The sequence below is a fragment of the Syngnathoides biaculeatus genome, chromosome 4, assembly GCF_019802595.1.
Source record: "Syngnathoides biaculeatus isolate LvHL_M chromosome 4, ASM1980259v1, whole genome shotgun sequence".
Classification (NCBI taxonomy): domain Eukaryota; kingdom Metazoa; phylum Chordata; class Actinopteri; order Syngnathiformes; family Syngnathidae; genus Syngnathoides; species Syngnathoides biaculeatus.
Genome location: NC_084643.1, coordinates 10,144,115 through 10,166,132, shown reverse-complemented (window position 1 = coordinate 10,166,132; position 22,018 = coordinate 10,144,115). Strand labels below are relative to the sequence as shown.

Sequence of the window (22,018 nt, the reverse complement as noted above, 5' to 3'; positions counted from 1 at the left end):
TTCTCTATGGGTTGGCATGGCAACAGGCTCTCCGTCCATTTGGGTCAGCTTCAAGTGCGTAACTGCCACTTAACCTCACTAAGTCCTTTTCTGATCAAGATAATCAGCCACTCTGTCACTGACGCTTGCTTTTGATTTGATTCAGGAGGTGAAGTTAAAGTCTTGTCGAGTTAGTCGGGTCTTACCCTCCAAAGATGTCACGCTTAAAGCCCTTAGAGAGTATCTTCGAGTCCAAGTTCCATGATGAGACTCTACTTTTCATTGCGTGAGCTGCGAAGCCTTGCAAAAATGACCATTCAGCACTGTCTATTTTTTTTTCTCTTGCAAAACCGCACCTTTAACGGGAAAGCCGCGGCGGCGGACATTTATAGTCGCAGTTATGAGCCCTTTGGCACATTTTGGAGGGGACCAACGACAACCTGCTGCGCCGCCTCGCCATTTCTCGCTGGATCGGTTTAAAACGTGATAAACGCGCGCGGAACGCAATTGGAATGTGATTCTTATTTGTGCGCTGCGTACAGCAGTGCAGCCTGGGAAATCAGCCAGACCCTAATTGCAGCGGCGGACCCCCATTCAGATGATTGGAATGCGCAAACAAATAATGATAAAATATGTGTCTAGAAACAATGGCTGCTGGATTTCACTTTTGGTAATATTCTAACAACAATAAATAAATTATACCTCTTTGTGTGATTGTGACTGGAATAATGTCGTTATGTTTTTTTTTTTTTTTTTTTCAAATCTATACTAATTCAACAACATGGATGTTGTCTGTTATTTTTTTTATTATAACCCATCACATTTATAATAAAGGGAAAGCATAAAATGTAATTTCATTGCAGCAGAGGCAGAAAACAAAGGCACAATAGTGAGCGCATACTGTTGCTAATGTTATTTATGACAATCCAGTTTTAATTATGAAGCACATAGAAAGCAACAAAGAAGAAAGTAGTCTTAGGATTTCATTGTTTTGTTATGTAATGAGGACGCTCTTATTAGGCAATATCGGTATTGCCTTCTTTTTAAGATTGATGCTATTTCCCTGTTTGGAAATGAAAATGCCCTTTTTCAGATACTGAATCTTTTCTCCTCATCCGTTTATTGTACCCCAATGAAAAAAGTTTTTTTTTTTTTTTTTTTTGTCCGGAGCAGCCTCGAGCATGAAAGAAACTCAGAGAAATCAGAACCTCGAATCCCTACCCTTGCGCAGGGATTTATGAGTGATAATAAAGAAAATTGACTACAAGAATCATTTTGCGAGAGCGTTTTCCCTAAGAAGCGTAAAGCGTTGCTCTCTGCCGCGGCGTCCTTTCATTTCATTAAATTTAGCGACAGCCGTGGACGTCCGAAGCCTCGTCCGTCACCTCCTCCTTTTCCTCCTCTTGCTGCTACTGCTGCTGCTTTTCTGTCTCCAGCCTCTCACTGCATGCCGTGCTTCTCTTCTGGCCAACTCGCCCGCTTCTTTTGCACGCCCAGACAGCCGTGTAATTGTCAACGAGACGAGGCCCCGTTTTGACGGGCACGGCGCTCGTGTACCCGGCCGAAGGGCCATTTTGTCTTTGTCCTCGAGCCATTGTGCGGTCTCGCTGAGGAGAAACGCGACACTTGTTGTTTGTCTGCGTTCTTTGTGATAATTACGGAACCCCGCTTCTCTTAACTTTCGTCACCGTTCGCTTCCCTGCTGCCAGTCTGGCCGTTTCATGTAAAAAGATTAGCCTCGTCCGTAAAAGACATATTCAAGCGCAAGCACCAACAGGCGGCACAAAGCGACTGTCCTCTCGTCCCTTTGTCCTCTATCAGCTGCTTATTCGACCTCCCTGCGCCTTGTTTTCGGGAACCAGTGAAAGGGCACGGCTTAACAAGGGTTTGAACTTCTTGAACTTCAGAAAGTACAATACGGTCCACCGCCGCCTGCGTTTTTTTTTTTTTTTTTGCTTTTATGACTGCGATTAACTTTTTTGGGTTTTGTTTTCTTAATCAAGACATCGGTAAGACTAACATTCTCTGTTCATGTTTTCTATTCACTCAAACTGGAAACAGTAAACCTCGAAAAATTCCCCACCGTATTTGATTAATTGTAAATAAGGACATCCAACATGTGAGGGAAATGAATCATATCACGAGGGTCAGTGGTAAATGGGGATTAAAACAAAGAAAAACAGCGACCCCAGTCACCATCAGACAGAGTGCTCAATAACTTTTAATACTTTAGGTTGCCGCTTATAGCATTTTATCGAACATTAATCAAGAGTCAAAGGTCCATCAATATTGAATTTTTAAGATGTGGCTTCTGACTCCATTTCCACCAAATCATCAGTCAGTTACCAGGTCATTCGTTTCGGGAACTTGTTGACCCGGGTCAGTGCACATTGTCGCAATGAAGTGAGTGCTGCTCTTCTTCGGGCCACAAATTATTTGAGAGTGTTTTAAGAGTACCTCAGCTGGGTGAAGCCAATGAACGCGCTCCAATTTTGCCTCCACTTTTTCGAGACAAAATTAATCTACAATCCACACAATCATTCGATATCTCAAGACTCTGCCCAGTCCTAGTGTCTGTATTTTCCATATCATGAGATTAGCATGATTAACGGCAACAATGATTTTGTTGTAGCGGAAACTCAAGTTATTGCATCTGATAAATGGTAGAATATAACATTAGTAACATTTTAGAAACCCCCCCCCCCAAAAAAAAAAAAAAAATCTGCAAAAATTATCTTTTCCTAATTTCATTCCTTCCATTTATGCCTGAAACTTTACTGAAGTAAATTGCTGTGAAAATTTGGCCACTCATCCCGAGTATGTCCACCAAACAGCAATTTTCTGGATGAGTTTGAAGTCCTCAGTGGAATTATGTGAATGCAATAATGACATTTTAATAGAAGCACCTTGCATTCTTCAGGAATGATTAAGTCGCCCCTGAGCTAACGTTTTGTTTTGTTTTTTTTCCCTCAAACTTAACCACGTTTAGTTTCTGCTTGTGTGCAAATGTAGACATAAGATCAAGTGACATTTATGGATGTCCTCGAGCTGTTTGCGCCGACAGCGCGGTGACACTCGGTGACCCCCCGGCCCGGCTTGCCGCCGTACTTCTGTCACCTGCCTAGCGGTTGCACCAATTACTTGAACATTCCGTCAGTTGTCATGGAGACTGTGATATTGTCATTTTTCTTTTTTTTTCCATCACAAAATGAGACTGAGGTGAAAATTAGCTGACAGCATATGTTGTGAAAATGACTTCTCCAGTCTATTTTGTACGTCAGCAAATTTCCTTTACAAGTGTCTGTCTTCTTCTGTGGTTGTGCAATTTTTCTTCTCAATTCACTTGTCACCGTAACTTCCTTTTCACCTCATTCTCCTGTGTTGATTGTCCATAAATCCCTCTTAATAGTCCGTTCTTTATGCTACAATACTGCCTTTGTTGGTTCCTTATACATTTAAAGTGTCTGCTATATTTCATCTTTATCGTACATTTCCCGTTTTTTATATTGATTTTTTTTTTTTTTTTTTAAAGTCACCCTCTGTGATTCGTGTCATAGGGTCGCTAAAATGATCTTTGCCACTTAATATATAACTAAGTTGCTGCGATATTAATGTTTGAACAAACCAGCCCATAAAAAACTGGTGTGAAACAAATGAAACAAAATCACTTGAACTATGATTACATATGAAAAAAAAGCATCACTTTACCACCGTCACCGTATTGTTTGCAGAGCTCTTTGGCTCTTCCGCCGCTCCCCGCATCCCCGCATGTGTGATCTTTTTCGGTGTGTTGTGTACAACACAAAATTTGTGCGCGGCAGAGTGTGCGTCGACTTTATCCTTGAGCAGTCGTAATCAGTATCATAGAAGTAAATGACATTATTGCTGCTGTACAAATGCAAACTTGCAAAGACACACTGCAGTACACACTGTGGGGTTTGATGCCCAATTCAGATTTATTTGTTGAAAATTATCTTTGTATGGCATGACAAAATCAAGCGTGACTCCTCCAATGGACGAAATGAGTTTTTGGTTTTAAATGACATTTACTCCATCATTGGCACTACCTTGTGCCCCTGTCCATTCCCCCCACCCCCTCCCCCACCCCGTTTTGCCCAAGTTCTGTTCCTTCAGCTGGTATCTATCTGGGCGCATCACTTCTCTGTGTGGTTTTCTCTGACTTGTGTCACCACTTGGGAGGCACTGATACCACTTTTTCAAACAATTTTTGGAGGAGCAACTTATGATTGACATTTTGACGTCCACCTGCATGCTTTTCCCTTCATTTCACTGAAGCGTATCATCCTATAAGATGGGACATTTTCAGTCCGAACACCGGGGGGCGCTGTGTAAAACGAGTCCCTACTGTCGCTCACAGACGAAGAACAAACGAGAGACAAAAGAAAAACAGTCTGAGAATTCAGAATATTGAAGCCGCTGTTAACTCATGTCTCATTAGCACTATCTGGCACACATATTCACTTAGCTGCAGGAGGTACATGTGGTTTATACAGTGCGAGCACTAAACTGTGATTTTTAATAAGATGCGTACTTAGCTTACGTTCTAATTGGCATCATGCGCGAGCCCGAATACAGAATAAAATGAGTAAAAAGAAATACAAAACAGTTTCAAGAGAATAGCACAGGTTATCATTGAAAACTGTGACTGGGCAACCGAAGTGATCCTTTATTGCACAATGGCTTCGCTTAAGTCGACGTGTCGGGCTGCAGCTGCTTCGTGACGGGAGCGCGGCTGGCTCGGCCGCTGCAGAGCTGTTGCGAGCTGAGCTGGCGACGGGACTCAAGAAACAGATTGCAAGTCCGTCCCCGCCCGGGCGCTGTTCGACATCCATTTTGGAGAGCATAACTTGCATTCTGCTAACAGGTGTTGTCATCGGTGTTTCCCTTCAAGTATCCCCACACGGCTGACGTGGCTCCTGCTAGAGTATGGGCAGAGTATTGACACTGATATCGGGATGTAGTCATCACCACTGTGCAATATTGAAAACCAGCATGGAGCACTAATTCATGTCAGCTGAGCTATGAGGGAAATATGGTTGGGGGTCGGCGTATATGCTTATTGCATCTCTCGGCTCTTTCATATGAGTTGACGTGCGCATTCACATGCTGCATCTCCACATCCTGTCCACTCCGGACCGAAGCACCGCTCCTCAACGTATCCGTCCTCCGTTTCATTCAGACTCGCGTTTTGAGTTCTCCTTTTTTTGCCATTTTCCTCTCCTGTTGCTCCAGCTCCGTCACCCCTCCTCTGTTGTTCCTCGATTCCTACTCACTCTCTTTCCTGCTGCGCTGTCTTTCCATCCTCCCCGACTCCCACTCCTCAGTCACTGATGTCTGATCTAATTGCTTTCGCGGTGACCCCGGGGACCCCCGAGCGCGCAGAGTAACAAGCTCCCACTGGATGCAACTGTGGCTCGGCCTCCGTCGCTGCATTCCTAAATCCCTTCTTTCTTCTCATCCCCTTTGTTGGTGGGCTCTCTCCGGCGCATTTATTCATTAGCGGCTCCATTGCGCTGCCCCCGAGACACGGCTCGGTATTACGGCTGTGCTGGCTCAACGGAATCTTGAGTGCAGGACCGTTATCCTGCATTGTTGGGTCCGACAGGTATTTTTCTGACCTTCCATGGCCGCATACTTACCAATTACATTTCAAAACAGACCCATTATTATTATTCCTACGTCCACATCCAGTGTTTTAAGTTAGTATGACTGTTTCTGAATTTGCATGTAAAATTCGCACTATTGACATTGTGAACACACTTATTTGTATGGATTTTACATCTTGCACGTCTTATAAGGAATCGTCGCTAGAAACTGATATGTCTCTTGTTCTTTGTTCTGGTTGCTATGTTGTTCCTTGTTCTGTACGTCGTACCAGAGCGGCACCGACTGCCGGAGCAAAATTCCTTGTGCGGCCATTAAATCTGATTCTGATTCTGAAATACATTGATGATGCTAGCACAGTCTCACTATTAGCTCGTGTGCCTCACATTTCCTTAGCTTGACTGTTCGGATCTCACCTTCGACCTTTCTCTGTGCTTTTTGCACGTTGTCCCCATGTTTGCGTGTTTGTTTTCGCCGGGTATTCCAACTTTGCTAGTATAAGTAATGGCTTTAAATTGTCGATAGGGGTATGTCACCTGTGTCCCCTCAACCCAAGTCATGTGCTCCTGGGCACCCATAACCCTAATGAGGATAGACTGTAAATGATGCACAATGATAGCTTACACATGCTTAACCTCCCCCTAATCTTCCATTATACTGAAAAATATTGGTCAATATGTGCAACAAATCAGACTTTTCATCCCTTCCGCATCGAACGAGATGTTTTTGAAGCTTCTGTTGGTCGTGCAAGTGTTTTATGTTGAACAACAGTCGATGGTTTCGATTGCCCTGACGCCTCGTCAGAAATGCCACAATACGGCTCGGCTCAGCCCTTCGTAGCTGCACTTTTTCCTTCCGTTGGGGCTTTTGGATTTCGTCTCCAAAATAGTATGGTGGTAAATTGTCATCCTATTTGAACCGCTCGGACAGAACGGCACATGATGACAAACAACAACAACAACAATGGAGGAGCACAATCCCCCGTTTTTACGTCTCAGAATGATCGTTTAGCTAAAATAGAGAGAGGCGCTTTTTATTCCAGAGGAGATTTGAGGACATTGATAAAATGGAGACTCTGGAATATAAAAAAAAAAAAAAAAAAAAACCTGGCTTGGCTAATTTGACCACCTGTGTTTAGTGTCATTTCTATTCGTGTATCCTCACATTTTACAGTTTCACGACGATCAACCCACACTGTTTATAATTACTGTTGAGCCTCTGATCTTCCTGTGAGGAAGATATCAATGTGAATAAGACATGGGGGGGGGGCGACGCACTCCACAATTTCTTCACATGTAGTGCCACCTGTAGCTTTGCCCTTCACCGAACAGCCTCCGAATGTGTTTTCTCGCGGATAGATTTTTGTCAAGATACCATTAGTGCGGACTGACGTTCTTATGACCCCCCACAGCGAATTAAAAGTTTGAAAGCGGGGGGGGGAAATAAAATGTGGACCAAACGGGAGACGACATTGGCGAGTGTACAAAGGAAAAGCATATCGACAAACCAACAGGACCAAATGGGAAGACAGAATAGGAAAGAGTGAAAGCGTGGCCCGATAACATGGAAAAGCCTCCCTGGACCTCTGCAACTGGAATGTAATGGAAAAAGGGAAGTCGAAAGATGCAGCCCAGTGAACTAAAGCAGATAGGCCAGTGCACATTTGAAGAGCTTTGGCTGCGCCCTGAATAGTAGAATTTGAGAAATGGCTCACATTTGAACTTTGCTCACACACACACGCACGCACGCACGCACGGGCGCGCGTCTGTCACTCGCAGATTTCACAGTGCAGTATGTCACACGTGTTGTCGGGGCTGCACTTAGAAAGCCAACCTCGCAAATGGCGCCTTTCACAAGGAAATGTTTTTGTATTAGATTCCCAGTCGATTTTCAATACATTTCAGTTAAGTAAAAATTGTGGCGCGCACACAACACAGAATTGGACTTGCCCTGTGGGGGATGAATAAAGATAAGTAGTTCTGGAACGTACGCGAGGGACTTCAGAATAAGCAGACCTGTCAGTCATATCACGTGGCAGCATCAAGCTTTCTCTTTATTCAAGTCCCAAAGGAGAAATTTCTCCCCCTCTGACGAGGGACAACTGCATACATGAATGCAAGCAGTCATTCATCTACGTCGCATGTAAACGCCACGTATAGAACATGTTACATTTGTGCCAAACACCTTATGGACCTTATCCAATCTGGCGACGTCCCTCCCCGTCGGTTCTTCGTGTTGACTTACTGAATTGACTGAGGAGCGAATCAGTTTTTCTAACCCTCTCTCTTTTTAATATCCCTTTAGTGGTACCTTTCATCTCCGGCCAGGTTTTAATGGTTCATATTCGCAGTTCAATACATGCAGGGGCTCTAATTTGTAATTTTATGGTTTTAAAGGCATGTTTTATTTCGGATATATTTTTTTTTTTTTTTTTTTTTTTTTTACACGTCAGCTTAGGTGAGACTCGGGATGCGCATGTCATGGAAACGATAAGTCCGCACCCGTGAAAAATGAGTCCCTCCAATTTATCATCAGGGAATACGGATATAGTAATCCAGTTGTTGCTCTGTTTTTTTTTTTTTTTTGTTTGTTTTTTTTATTTACTGCTTGTACAATATTTTTGGTGTTACGCATTGCTCTTGCTGTCTCATGATGTTGTGTTGTGGACTGTCACTATAGCCATTTTTTTAACATGATTTATTATCACAGCAAAGAATCAATTGATTTTATTACGCCATTCATATAATGCTATTAAAGCATAATAATGCAAGTACATCCTTTTTAAGCGTAATTCACTTAAATTCTAATTCTAAGAATAATGAACATTGACGTTGTAATGGAAGAGCTGGCGTCTTTCCCAAATGACGAGGCGAGAGGCGGCATAAAATATCAAAAAATAGCTTCGATAAAAGAGACTCGGACTCTGTTTACGAAAATTGCTCTTAAACAAATATAAAACATCGGGCACAGTGGAAAAACTGTCATTAAGGCCTGAACGTATTGCCAATCAAGATTTGTACTGTTGAAAAGTCTGCAGCCTTTCTTTCACTGCTGCTTTGTCAACATGTTCAACGGCGACATCTTTTAAACTTGTAAAACTGTGCCGGATATGAGATGAGCATACCTGCACTATGTACACGGTCATGTTTGTATTTGCTAGCTGACGGGAAATGTTCCACCTTGTTTTTTGTTCTGAGTTGAAGAAAATGATTGGAATGGTTGTGTTTAAAATGGATTGAATCACCTCGAGGTTTTAAGCTTTAAGTTTTGGGTTGTCCTTGTTGCGACTTCATACAAATCCCACATGCCAGCTCCCCGGTGTTGGCGGGATGACTGAGTTCAACTGGCTTGAATCCCAGATGTACCCACGTCGTGATGGTGGCGGCGTCAGGATTTGCCGCTAATTCCATTTCGCCAGCTCAACTTTCAGAAAACATCCTTGCGTACGCACACTTGTGCGCGCGCATTTGGCCAATCGAGAATCAACAGGAGAAACGCTCCTATCTCGTTGTACGCTGCATAATGACAATAAATGGCATTCTTTTCTTTTCTATGTTAGAGGGAGGGTTCACTCGATCTGATTGATTAAGAAACCACAATGAGGTTCGTGTGTGCTTTCAAGTCAGAGAATTTTCTTTATTCCCCCCTCAAAGGTTCTGGGCATCTGTACACAGTTTTCTCTTGTCACACCATTCAGAAATTAGAGCGCGTATGTGACCAAATTAGTCAGGCTCTAGAGTCCTGTTATGTATAGACACAGCGGATTTCCAGCACCACGCCACAGCACTAAGCCGTAGCTCTTCATCCTAAAATGTATATTGATCTTACGTTATACGTCCTCGCTAATTTTGTGCCTTTCAGAAGCAGGGTGCAGATCAACCGAGATGTCTGCATTTTATCAGTTGGGCTACCGAAGCAGTTGTCGATCCAATATCTCATAAGTTTTTTTTTTTTTTTTTTTACGTGACAAATAACAAAGAGAGTGACTGAAGTTTATCAGTCTGAAAAAGTTTACAATGCCATTTCCACGGCTTTGGGCCTCCAGCGAATCATGGTCGGAGCCATTATTCATAAACAGAGAAAATTGGGAACAGTGGTGAACCTTCTTAGGAACGTGCAAGCAACCAAAATGACTTCAAGAGTGTGACAACAACTCTTTGAGGAGGTCATGAGAAAGGCCAGAATGACATCCAAAGGCAGTAAATATGTATTAAAATCTGCAACTAAATCAACCGTGCTAACACAGTAAAGGACTTTTTTGTGTTGTCTATTTGAGTGCACGAAGAGTTCATTTTCGCCCTTCAGCGCATACATATTCATGAAAGAACACTGGCATCACGATCAAAACTGAAGGTTAATAGGTCAAATGCGTTGATCAAAATCCCGTTGTAACACACACACACACGCTTCTCACACACAAGTATCTAAAGACAATCGCTTGATGCACACTCTGATCTTCCCCTTGGCCCTCACTAGTGTATGCCTACATTTTACCTTTACACGCATCGTGCTCACGTTTGGTTCGGCCGGCGAGTTGAATGCAAATTAAAGTCTTTGAAGGGAACAAGGAAGTGTGTGTGTGCGTTCTTTCACGTGCCGACACGCGCGCACACACTGTCCAGTTGTGCCACCGCATGCTAATTGAACCAGATCAAGTCTTTAATAATAAATGGCAGACGGAGTACAGAAATGTGACCCTCCAGATGTTCTTTTCAACCCTACCGCAGAAGAATCCCACATTTTGTTTTTGCCTTCAAGCACCCAAATAATAAATACATAAAAATCCAGAATAATGCACAAATAATGCCTGCCCTGAGATGCTCAGAATGTCTGTGTGTGTGCTCTGCTGTAGGTGCGTGGAAATCATCGCCAAGGAGGGGAGGAGCCTGAAGGAGTTGTATCTGGTCTCCTGTAAAATCACCGACCACGGTAGGCTACTTTCACTCGGCGTCCCTTTGTTGCTGCCGGCTTCCGACATCATTATCTTAAGCGTTATTACCCGCCGTGATTCAGGGTTCATTTTTATTTTTACAGCTTGGCCCACGTGAGGCTCGCAAACAGTAAAATTATGATTGAAAAGTTTTATGCGGGATGGTGTCGGAGCTCCTGTGTGGTCCGACTGCAACGCGAAACTTTTAAGTGCAGTTTTTTTCCAAATCGGCTTCACCTTTTTCATGAAGTCCACTACGAGTTTGGCATTCTAGCAAACCATTCATGGGAATTGACTGGAATCCATGTAAATTTAAAGGAATTTACTATATCTTCAATAATATCAACACCTATCTTTTTGCTGGTTATTGATTGAGCATATTTTTTTGAATTAGTTATTCAAATTAAAAGTTTCTATTTGCCTTAAACCTAGCCCGCGCGCCATCGCACTCGCAAATCTGCACAGTCGAGCACGAAAAATCACGTGCGTAAAATTTGTTACGAGTAGAAATACATAGGTATTGAAAGACGTCGCTTATTTTGTATAATCTCGACCAATGTTCCCTCTAAGCTGCGCAATTGTGCACTTGTCGTACACAGCGCACATTAAAACCAATCGAGTGCAGTGTATGTCTTTTTTTTTTTTTTTTTTTTTTTTAACAGCGAGCTGCTCCTCAGCCTACTTGTACTTCCTAGTCTACCTGACACCGCCCCCGTTCGCTCTTAAAGGGGTACACTCTTAATTACAAACAGAACACACATCCGCAACGTTATATCTGCGGGCATGACTGACAACAACCACACTTTTTTCTAGTGTGAGTGACTGTCGTTGTAAAATGTTTGTATTTAGTTTACACCGGTGGCGTAAAGATCTGCACTTTGGTTCATGACTGAAGTTAGCCTGGCCGTCGTGTGATGCTAATGCCGACGGCCTCGAGCTTGAAGGCGCGATAAAGAGCGAGAGAGACGCGCCCACGACCAACACGCTCATGTGAAGAATTTCCAAATTTACTGGCATCTTATTTTCTTAACTGGGCACCACTAGTTTCCCTACCATGGCAGAACGGGCCGGAATTTTTTTCTGCATATTCTCTGCGGTTCAGAGACTTTAAACAACTTCTTCAGATTTCATTTTGTAGTAGAGTACCAGATGGTCTGAAGGAAACTGATCCAAGAAAATGTATTGAGACAACACAGTGGAATAAGAGCGAAAGTTGCCAGAAATAGAAATAATCAAGTGAAGTACAAATACTGTACACAACAATTGAACTAGAGTACACCTAAGAAGTATTAATACTTACAAAACTGCAAATTTGGGTAACTTTGTTTCCATTTGGGGGCGTAATCATTGTAAACTGAGGATCCCGATAATTGGGGTGTTTGTGTGGTGTCATCAGTGGTCTTCTGTCCATCTTGACCTTTTTTTTTTTTTTTTTTTTTCATTTTATTTTTTAGCTCGTTCGTGCTTCTGTTCTTTTGCTTTCTTTGATAATAATTACATGTTTTCTGGTTTCATAAACATATTAAAACACGTCTGCTATTGTGTGCTACCACATTGCGAAAAACCAATGAACACACAAGTTTGGTGGAATTTGTTCAAGAGACCTTTTATCGCCTTAGAACTGAAAATAGATGAAAAATATGGAGTTGATCCATTTCTTTTGCAGCAATAACAACTTCCACTTATCTGGGAAGACTTTCCACCAGATGTTGGAATGTGTCTGTGGGAATTTCTTGTCCTGCTGGTTCGCAATCTCTGTTCTAGTTTGTCCCCGAAGTGTTCGCTGGGTTTGTACTTCCACACCAACACGACTTTATGATATTGTTTTGCCATGCCTGAGCAGTAAAGGGCCTTCCTTCCCCCGACTGTTCCCATAAAGTCGGAAGCACGCAGCAACTGTCCGGCATGCGATGTATGGCGAAACGGAGGAATTGTTTGCAGTAATTGCCCTACATTTCCTTTCAAGGATGTGCATGTTGTGTCATACATGCAGCCGCGGGGTTGAGACCCGGGCGATTACTCGACAACGCTGTGACTCGTGTGAGTTACCGTGGCAATAATTACCTTGGCCTCCCTGAACCCGAACCTCCAACGGCGTGGGCGTGCGTCTTGTGTGGGTTGATGAATGACTCCCACATCCTTAAAGTACATTAAAGCTGCAGCAGCAGCGCTCAGCCGCCCTCTTCCTTTTCTCTTTCTGTCTCTAATCCTTTAGAGCAAGATAGATTGGTGATATCTGATCTTCTTGCTTGGCTAATGACCCCTCTGGCCCTCCAATATGGCCTCTCTGTATTTTGCATGTCCATCCGCGATAGCGAAGCTCGCTGCTGTAGGCACAACTAAAATGATGGGTGGGTTTCCTGCTTCAGTCTCTGATAAATTGAATAACAGAAATGAGATTTTGCATCTGCCAAGCTGCTCCCTGCCTGTTTGCCCCCCCCTCCCCACCCCCGCTCATCTCCTGTGCTAATTATTTTTATTAATGGCCTCTCTGAGCGCATTTGAGATGTCCACGAGCCTCGTACATTTGCTTTGTATTCAGAGCTTCGGCTTCCTGCGTGAGTTGATCGGAGCGTGGAGAGAACCACGGAGACATTGTTGAATGACGCCAGCCGAAAGCTACGAAACACGTAATTTTAGCCCCGCTGCGGATGGTTCTTAGCGATTATTTTGCGAGGCATAAATGGAAAAGTCGAGACAGTCATTTTTGGGAGGTAATGATCTTGCTGAAAGCCCTATTAGTCCCATGAAAACAGCCTTCCTGCACGCTCGCTCCCATTCATCAAAAACATGCAAACCAATTAGCATGTTCGCGACTTTTTTGGGGGCAATCTGGGCAGCCTTGTTGTGCCGTGTGCACTCTGGGATTGACTTTTTATGAAATCTAACCTCTTCACAAAAGTTCTTTTTAGTTTCCTTGTTGTCCTTTCTCTTAAAAAAAAAAAAAAAAAAAAAAAGAAACCCTCAAATTTCTCTGTCTTTTTTTTTTTCCCCGTCTTCCCTGAAATCATTTATGTACACACTTGGCAGCACCGGGTTTCGGTCCCTCACCAGATCCAGTAATTTTTTCATCATTCATACAAACATTAGTTTACTTATTAAAACCAAGCGGGCATGCCGGCGTTCCAGGCGTTGTGTTGTGTTTCTGACGCGCCACTCTCAGCGCTTACTTTGCCACTCAGACAGCCGAGTGGGCGCGGCCATATTTCCCATTTTCTCATAAGTCCGCAAGGGCAATTATTATAGAGTTCGATTCTGCCTGGTAACACGTAGCCATGCAAATATGAGATGACTGGGGAAAAAAAAAATCCTGAATGTCTTTTTTCTACATTTAGCAGTTTGATATATTAAAAAAAAAAAAAAATCCTTTATTTCTTGGGCACAAAACATTAAGCAAACACCAACATGTATCACCCAGCTTGTTTTGTTCATCAGAAATATGACTTTAATGGTTTTATCTACCGGTATTTACTTTAATAGCATTACTGCTAGTTTCATCGTGTATTGTGATTGTGTTGTTTGCATAGAGAACAAAAAGGAACATTTAGGAATTTTTCCTCAACAAGTATAAAGCGGATTGATGCAGTTTTCTCGGTAAGTAGCCAAAATAAAGCAGGATATACTACACACATGAAATGATCATCTGTCCTAATTTAAGAAGTCCCCCCCCCCAATCAGTTACTGTCACAAATGTCAGATTTCTGTAATGTTATCTTCTTTGTCTGTCCTGCAATGTGGGTTTTGTTTTTGAATTTTTACGTTTCATATTTCCAATGGAAAATCCTTATGTTTGTGGACACATCCATGGATTCCGGTTGTGGTGTGAAACAATTGCCAATAAGGAAACTCAGTGAAGACTCGGCGCTGTCGCCAAGTAAAAAAGCCACTGTTTGTGCTGACGTGTCTCCGGCATTTATTACCGGGGAGGAGATGCCCGCTTGTCGGTGGAATTGATGTAATGTGTACGGCGTCGTGTGCCTGTGTTGGCCATGTCAAGTACACCAGTAAGCACACATGTTCTGAATTCCCCCCCCCCCCCCCTTGTCGTGTGTGGTCTCTCGCATAAGAAACAAATTCGGATGGTAAAATTCTGCGTGCGTGTAGTGATTAGTCCCACAACCAATGACTTTCACCGAACACCCGTGCTTCATTGTCGGTGCTATTTGTGTGAGTGCTCCTTCAACTGGGTGAAAAGAGGCATCGCATAATACTGTGGAAATTGTAGAGAAGCAAATTTTTTCTTTTTTTGCACAAATAGCGTACATGTTAATTATCCTCGGGGACAAAAAGTAGCAGTATTCCGTCACTTTGAAAGCCGATGGTTATGAGAAAACGCGCTGGGTTGCGCTCTTTCTCCTTCTCGGCGCTAATCTGCCTTCAGTGACTGAGAGCCTGCACGGGCATACCTGCGAGTCACCTGAAACCACTACAGTATTCCGCTCAATTGTTTGTGTGACTAGCATTCATGTGCATCCACGTGTGCGCGCTATGTATTCGTCTGAGCGCCCTCATCTTACCCATGGTTGCCCACCTGCTTTATATGGGGACAAAAAGAGCGACCTCGCCACCTCTGTTCTTTACATATGGTAATTCCTTTTCACCCGCATGGCTGCCGACAACCTCTTACCTTGTCAGTCGCGGCCTCTCATGTACATCTGTGAGAATACAAGATGGAGTGAGGCACCTGTGGGAGAAGCGATGAATGAGAGAACAGAATCTCGGCTGTTCGGAAAGCGGGAATAATTACGTTGCGCTCGCAGAGAGAGAGAGCTGGAAGACAAAGTCCTTTTAAATCCTTTTTTCATTTTTCATATTGACACAGTGATGCGACGGCCATCTGGAGCCTTTCAAATAGACGGCTTCACCTTTCAATCTGTAAGGTCGAAAGTCTCTTTGTGTTGTGCAGAAGTGATGAGGTTAACATGCAGTGTGTTTGTCAAACTGCATTTCTAGAATCATTGCCTCCTCGTACATTTTAGAGCAAGCCATTGTTTAGGACGTATGTTTTTTTTTTTTTGTATTTCTGTTCGTACTCCTCTCAAATGCAAAGGTTTTGATTTGATTTAGTTTACGAGGTATTGATATCATCAAAAAATGCGCAAGCGATTTTCATGAAATCTTGTGGGCTGGTTCACATCCACAGAACCGGAAGCCATTAAATTGGGGTAAAAATATGCGCATAGAAAAGTAGTTTTTTTAAAATTTGGTTTGGTCGTCTTGACGTCACACAACTATGGCCCTGATCAGTCAGACAAACATTGTCTCCATTTGGTGATGTTCATCCCACTCCAGATTTAATTAAAAAAAAAAAAAGATATAGTTCCATTGTTTTGTGGAACTCTTTGAAAAGCAGGACCTAATCTGCCGGCAACTACTTTTTGTTGTTTATTTAGTTTCAGAATTTACGGCAGTCCATGATTTTAATGCACTTCGTTTTTTTCAACAGTTCGAATCGGGTTCACACTCAACTAGGTGCAACTGAAGTTAAACAACGTTCAGCGTACTAGTGTAAAACCTTCCGGCAACTGTCAGTCAAGTTGCTAAGCACAACAGTACGTGCAGAGAAGTCGTTGGCTGGAGAAACTGCAGTTTGTTGACCAGGCACGCATCGGAACGCAACAAGCGGAGCATTTAATCCTGTTTGTTTTCATCTTTACGTCCGTTGAGCACGTTAAGACGCTAAGCACACACTGAGGTCCCTTCCACATTCTGCCTGTGTGAAAAAGAAATACAAAAAAAAAAAAAAAAAGCTTTGTCATTACAACCTGAAGTGTAGCGAGGTGAACTCAAGTATGCCTCTCGGCGGAAATGTGTCCAAAGATTTATTTTTGCTGTTTTCCTATTGCTGTGATGCACTTTTAGAAATGTTAACACAATGAAGAAATTGTGTAGTTAAAATGTAGACAATACTTTTAAACATAACTACACATGCTTGCGGAGAATCTGTAGATTGACTTTGATCCGGCATGGATAAAAATGATTACAGTTAGATTTAACACCACCATAAAAGTTCACAAAGATAAAGAAACTGACACGATTCAAAGAAATTCCAGAACGGTTGGGAAATAAGGCTTTTGACATCAATCGGTCCTGAAAGGGTTACCAAAGCCATTTCTAAAGCTTTAGGATTCCAGCAAACCACAAGTAGAGCCAATTGAACCTTCACCGGTGTGATTGGCCTGCAGAGATGAACTCAAGAGAACAGCAATAACTCATCCGGGAGGCCACAACACTGGATGACTTTTAAAGAAATGCAGGGCTCGCTTGGCTCACTTAAGGTCAGTGTTCATAACACAACCATAAGTAAGAGGAGGGGGGGGGGGGGCAAAAATGGCCTCCATGGCAGTTTCCGAGGCAAAAACTACCGCCGATCAAAAAAGAACACAAAGGCTCGTTTTGCATCTGAATGATTTGTCAGGCTTCCCAAAAGAACTGATGAGATGAAAGTTTAGCTTCATGGAGGGTGTGTGTCTCCTTACATCTCGTGTAAATGTAGCACAGCGTTTTAGAAAAAGAACATCATTCATCTCAGAATCATCATCAAAAACATACAAGGAATTTGTCTCTGGAGGTTGGAGCCGCTCGTTGTACGACATGCGTGACGACGACAGACATTCAATCAATTCTCCAAGGAAGACTGGGGCCAAAATATCTCTGCAAAGATGTGGAAGAACTCATTGCTAAATATAGAAAAGGCTTTATTTGCAATTGTTCCTGCTGAGGAAGGCTTAAGTTTAGGGTTGGAGGCCATTACTTTTTCCCACTGGGCCAGGTAACTTTTCCGTTTTCCCTTAAAAAGGAAAAAAAAAAAATGCAATCACCATTTAAAAGCAACATTTTAAGTTTAATTTGTCCATTCACAATTGCTTGATCCCAAACTTTAAAGTGGAGAACTGGAAAGATCTAAGAATTTGAGAAAGGGGGGTTGGGGGCCCGACCCAGTTTCACCGAGCTGTAATTGCATCTTGCTTCTCTGAAGGCCACACCGTCTTTGTTGTAGTTCACTTTGGAAATGAATGGGAATGTGACACAATCATCCCCAATTCCCGCGTAAATGTATCCAGTCTTCTGCCACCATCTTCCAGTCTGCTCTCGATTACAACGCGGGAGCGAATTTCGATTAGTCTGTATTTTTATCAATCGGTCTTCTGAAATTTGGCTCGTCATCGTTGCTCATTTCTTTTTTATAAAGATTTGTTTCCCTTTATCCGTGACCGCACTTTGTCCCCCGTCTGTCTTCCCTCCTCCCATCCTTCTCTCCATTCTTCTTTCATCAGAGGCGGTTTCTTCTAAGTGGCCCGAACAATGATCGATGGCGTGGCCGGCCACTCCTCTCTGTGGTGGGGGAGTTCAACAATGAAACATTGTTCTGTGTGCTTGTGCGTCATAATTATACATGTTACCGCTTAAGACTCGAGGCTTCCTACCTTGTCTCTGTGTGAATATGGAAAATAGGTAGTAATGTAATGTGTCACTCGAATTTGCCTGCGAGTGAGAGCCACACTGTAATCTTTCACCAACCGACGCTAATATCATGAAGCTACCACCTTGCATTGTCGGAATTCAAATTTTCGCAAAAGAATTCAAACACATCTAAGAGTAAAGTACCGTAATTTCCGGCCTACGGAGCGCACCTGATTATAAACCTCACCCAAGGAAATGCCATTTGCTACTTACATAACCCGCGCCTGTGTAAAAGCCGCAAGTGAGCACATTGAAACGTGAGATATTTACAAAGAAAGACGGTACACAGGAAGAGTTTTCAAAGTTTCAATACCTTATCTTAGCTTAACATAGCAACGACACGGTTGCACGAACAGGGCTGGTAAAAAAAAATACCGGGAAAAAAAAACGCCGCGGCAGCTACACAGTAGCAACATGATAGCAGAACACTAACAGGGCCTGTTAAAAAAGACATATCTAAATCACTGAGATGCGGCAGCAACACGCTAGCGCGGTGCTAACGGGGCCGGTTTAAAAACAACAACAACAACATACCGGTAAAAGTCACTTCCTCAGCACATATATTCCACTGGTCTCATTCTTACCTTTTCCGTTCGAATGCCCCCTTGCAGCCGTTAGAAAAAAATGCACAAATTAGCCACATCACCGCAGAAGATGCAGGGTTGAAAGAGTGTGGAAAAAAAGGTGCAGTTTATAAGCCGGAAATTACGGTACTACATATTTTATTCTGACAATAGCTGCAGTTGTTCCGACATTACATTTACTTTAAAAAAAAAAAAAAAAAACACCATTTGTGCTTACTCCGCATAGTTTCTGTGTATGTACACAGTGTCGCTGCACAAGTATCTCTCCGTAATGTTTGTTTGGGAAAAAAAAAAAAAAAACAAAAGCAAATGTGATCTCTACAGATAGAAGTATACGTTAGCCTAGTTCCGAGGAGTCGCACGGATATTCACGGCAGCCGTACATGTCAGGATTTGCGACCGTGCATATTGAACAGCTTCATCGATTGGTTGTTGGCTCCGGCCACTTTCAGAGCGTGTTGGGCAGTAAAAAATCTCTCGCAAGACAGGATAATCGTGCAGAATAATCTTTGACAGACATCTGACTATTGAGCCTGAGCTGGCTTTGATCGGAAGGAGACAATCAGGTTCAAATTAGGCCCAATTATTGGTATGTGTATTTAGCAAGGGTGTATACCGAGAAGACGAGAGTATCCATAAAGTCTCATTAGAATTTAACAAAACATCAGTCCGAAGGTCTTGCTTAAATTCGACTGGATGATCATTATCTGTCCGCAGTGCTTTCGCTGAGGTACGTCATTGATTCCAGTGGGGAATGCAACTTTTTCGAGGCGATGATCGATGTTTTCAGCAGCTTGTATTTTTTTTGTCCTGCGGTTATGTGAGGGTGTCAAACAAAAACGTTGATTTAAAGAGGTGACGGGTTACAGTATTTCCTCAGCGCCGCGCTTGAACATTGTGGCTCATCTTTATGTCCTGTCAAGTTTGCCTCGCCATTGTTTTCCTTCTGTCTCGTTAGTTTACAGTGCAGTTATTGGCCGGCCGTGCAATCCAAGTGCCGTGAAACATCGTGTGATGTAAACTCGGATAGCGTAATGGCTTGTTTGGCTCGCTCTCGCTCAGGCTTTCAGTAGGTAAATAATGTAACTCTCAAAAGCAGTCGATTAAAATGTGCCCGAGCAACACAGCAGATTTATGCTGTCTTTGAAAGGGAGCGAGATCGGAGACAATCTTTGGATCACAGTTGCAGCTGCGATAATGTTTAACGTGTGGAATTGTGTGCGTTCTGGAGGTTTTTTTTTTTTTTATATTTCTTGGTTTTCCATTAATGTTAATGGTTTGTGTTTAGTGTCTACACAGACAGACATAAAACGTGTTTTATTTACCTTAAATTCAGGGAGCCCCTAAAGTGCTGTTGACTTTGTTGAGGATTTTTTTTTTTTGAACAAATATTACACCGGATTTTATTAATCCGGTGTAATATATTATTACACTATATATTACATTATATTATTAATCCGGTTTATTAAAAAACACATAAAAATATGCCATGTATTGAATTGATGTGATAGGATAAAATCGTACTTAATCATAGTAATGACAACAGCATGCATTATTTCATACAATTAGCAGTATGAATTAATGTAGTTGCTGGTTTAAATATGCGACGGCGTTGGTGCTTGTCATATTGTAATCGCTGTAATTTTTTTTTTGTCGTCCAAAACCTGATTCAAAGTGATTTTCAATACTAATAAGAAAGCAAGGATTTGCAACATATTAGTTAAAAAAGAAATAGATGAATTGTTTCAGTTTAAGAAATGTCATTTCCAGGAAAGGGAAAAATCAATAAATAGGAATATGATTCATTCCAGCTTCCTTCTACAGTACAGCCTCGGTTCTGGAACGTCCCCGTTCTCGAACAAATTGGTTTCCCTTCGAAAATTTCCAGATCTTTTTGGTTCAGTTTTCAAACGTAGATCGGTACTCGAACGCCTCCAACAAAACCCGGAAATAACATAACGCGCGCGGCCCGACCAGCTGAGCCACCCACGACGCTCTTTGTTATTGTGAATTCGAACGAACCCCCGAAAAAACCGCGGAAATAACATAACGCGCGCAGCGGTTGATTCGGTTTTCAAACAAATCACTTCTCGGGCCACCTCCTAGAACGGATTGTGGTCGAGAACCGAGGCCGGACTGTATTTGGTTTTCAACTCTTTCCAGTTTTCTGCCTCGAGTTTGTCACATTCTGCAGGGCCAATTAATATTACATTTTTATGGCTTATTCATGCTCTGACTGTGGTATTCCGACCACTGTACACCATCTGCACATATGTGGTTAACTAATATTAGTCTCTCGTACCCGAGTAGAATGTGCGCCACTTGCACGATTTTGACCGAGGAGTATATGCAACATTTGCACCATCGACATGGTTACAGACTATCGCACGACTCTCACGTTAAACTGCATACATTCCTTGAAGTCTTGCCACAAGGGAACACGTGTAGATGCTTTTGCATCAAAATTCAATATTGTAACTGCGACACTAACAATGTATTAACTAATAATCAAGACCAATGTCTGTGGATTGCAAAGTTCATTAAGTGCCGCACTAGGCCGTCGAGTGGCTGGTGCGTCAGGAAGATTTTGCTCGGGCACCCCGGAAAGCACAAGTTTGAACAACCGCGGGCTAAACGCATTTAGCTGGACGACCCCCGCTCGAGTGTATAATAAGTCCACTTCCATAGGCTTCCGTGCGACTTCAGCCGGTGCTATTTGCACACGGGGCGAGCGGTGCAAAGAGGTGGAAATTGAATTAGTTTCCATATATTGTCCTCTCTTGCTTCTCGCTCCATCCTAAGCCTCCTCGTTCGCCTGACGTGCGTGCGGTGGGGTGCTGGAGCCGGGCCGTGAGGGTTTGAGGCTTAGGCTGGCAAAGTCTACAGCTTAGGCTGTCTACCATCTTGCTGGTCGCTTGTTTTCGACCGTTCCCTCTTGGCGAGCCCGAGGTATGTTCTATTTGGACACACACACATCTACTGGGCCGTTTACTCTTGATAGAATCGAGTCGTCGTTCCTATTCATGAGCGTGTCCGTGTATGAAAAAGATTGCGCATCCATGTTGCCCGAGGATGGCCATATCATGTTTTTGTATGGCGAAGGCCTCCCTAACGATGGGCCCCGTGTGTGTTGGTCGCGTTGGCTTACGTGTGATGTAGCAGCTCAATTTGTTCTCTCGGTGCTGTCTTCCGGCGCGCTTATTTACTTCCTGTCCGTCCCTAATAACGGCGAGGTGTCCAAGTGTGCCCGTGGGACTCAATAACACAAAGTGTGTCCCTGTTATTGTTGCCCATAAGGTTTTCCTTTCCTGTTTTGTTTATGGAATTGAAGCCGAGTGTTGTATTTGTGTCTGTGCCCGTGTTTTTCGTTTTGTTTTTTTTTTCCCCCTGATTAGCTCCAGCGGCCTCACACGCTCTCAACCGAGCTCTTCGCCTG

General features: G+C 43.0%; 1 protein-coding gene across 1 annotated transcript in view; it reads left to right on the top strand.

The window, feature by feature from the left end:
- The window catches only part of fbxl17 (F-box and leucine-rich repeat protein 17), a 228,103-nt gene that overhangs the window by 143,315 nt on the left and 62,770 nt on the right, over positions 1-22,018 (top strand). The window contains exon 9 of the mRNA XM_061818405.1: positions 10,457-10,533. Within this exon, the coding sequence (XP_061674389.1) occupies positions 10,457-10,533 (77 nt within the window). The remainder of the gene's footprint in view (positions 1-10,456; positions 10,534-22,018) is intronic.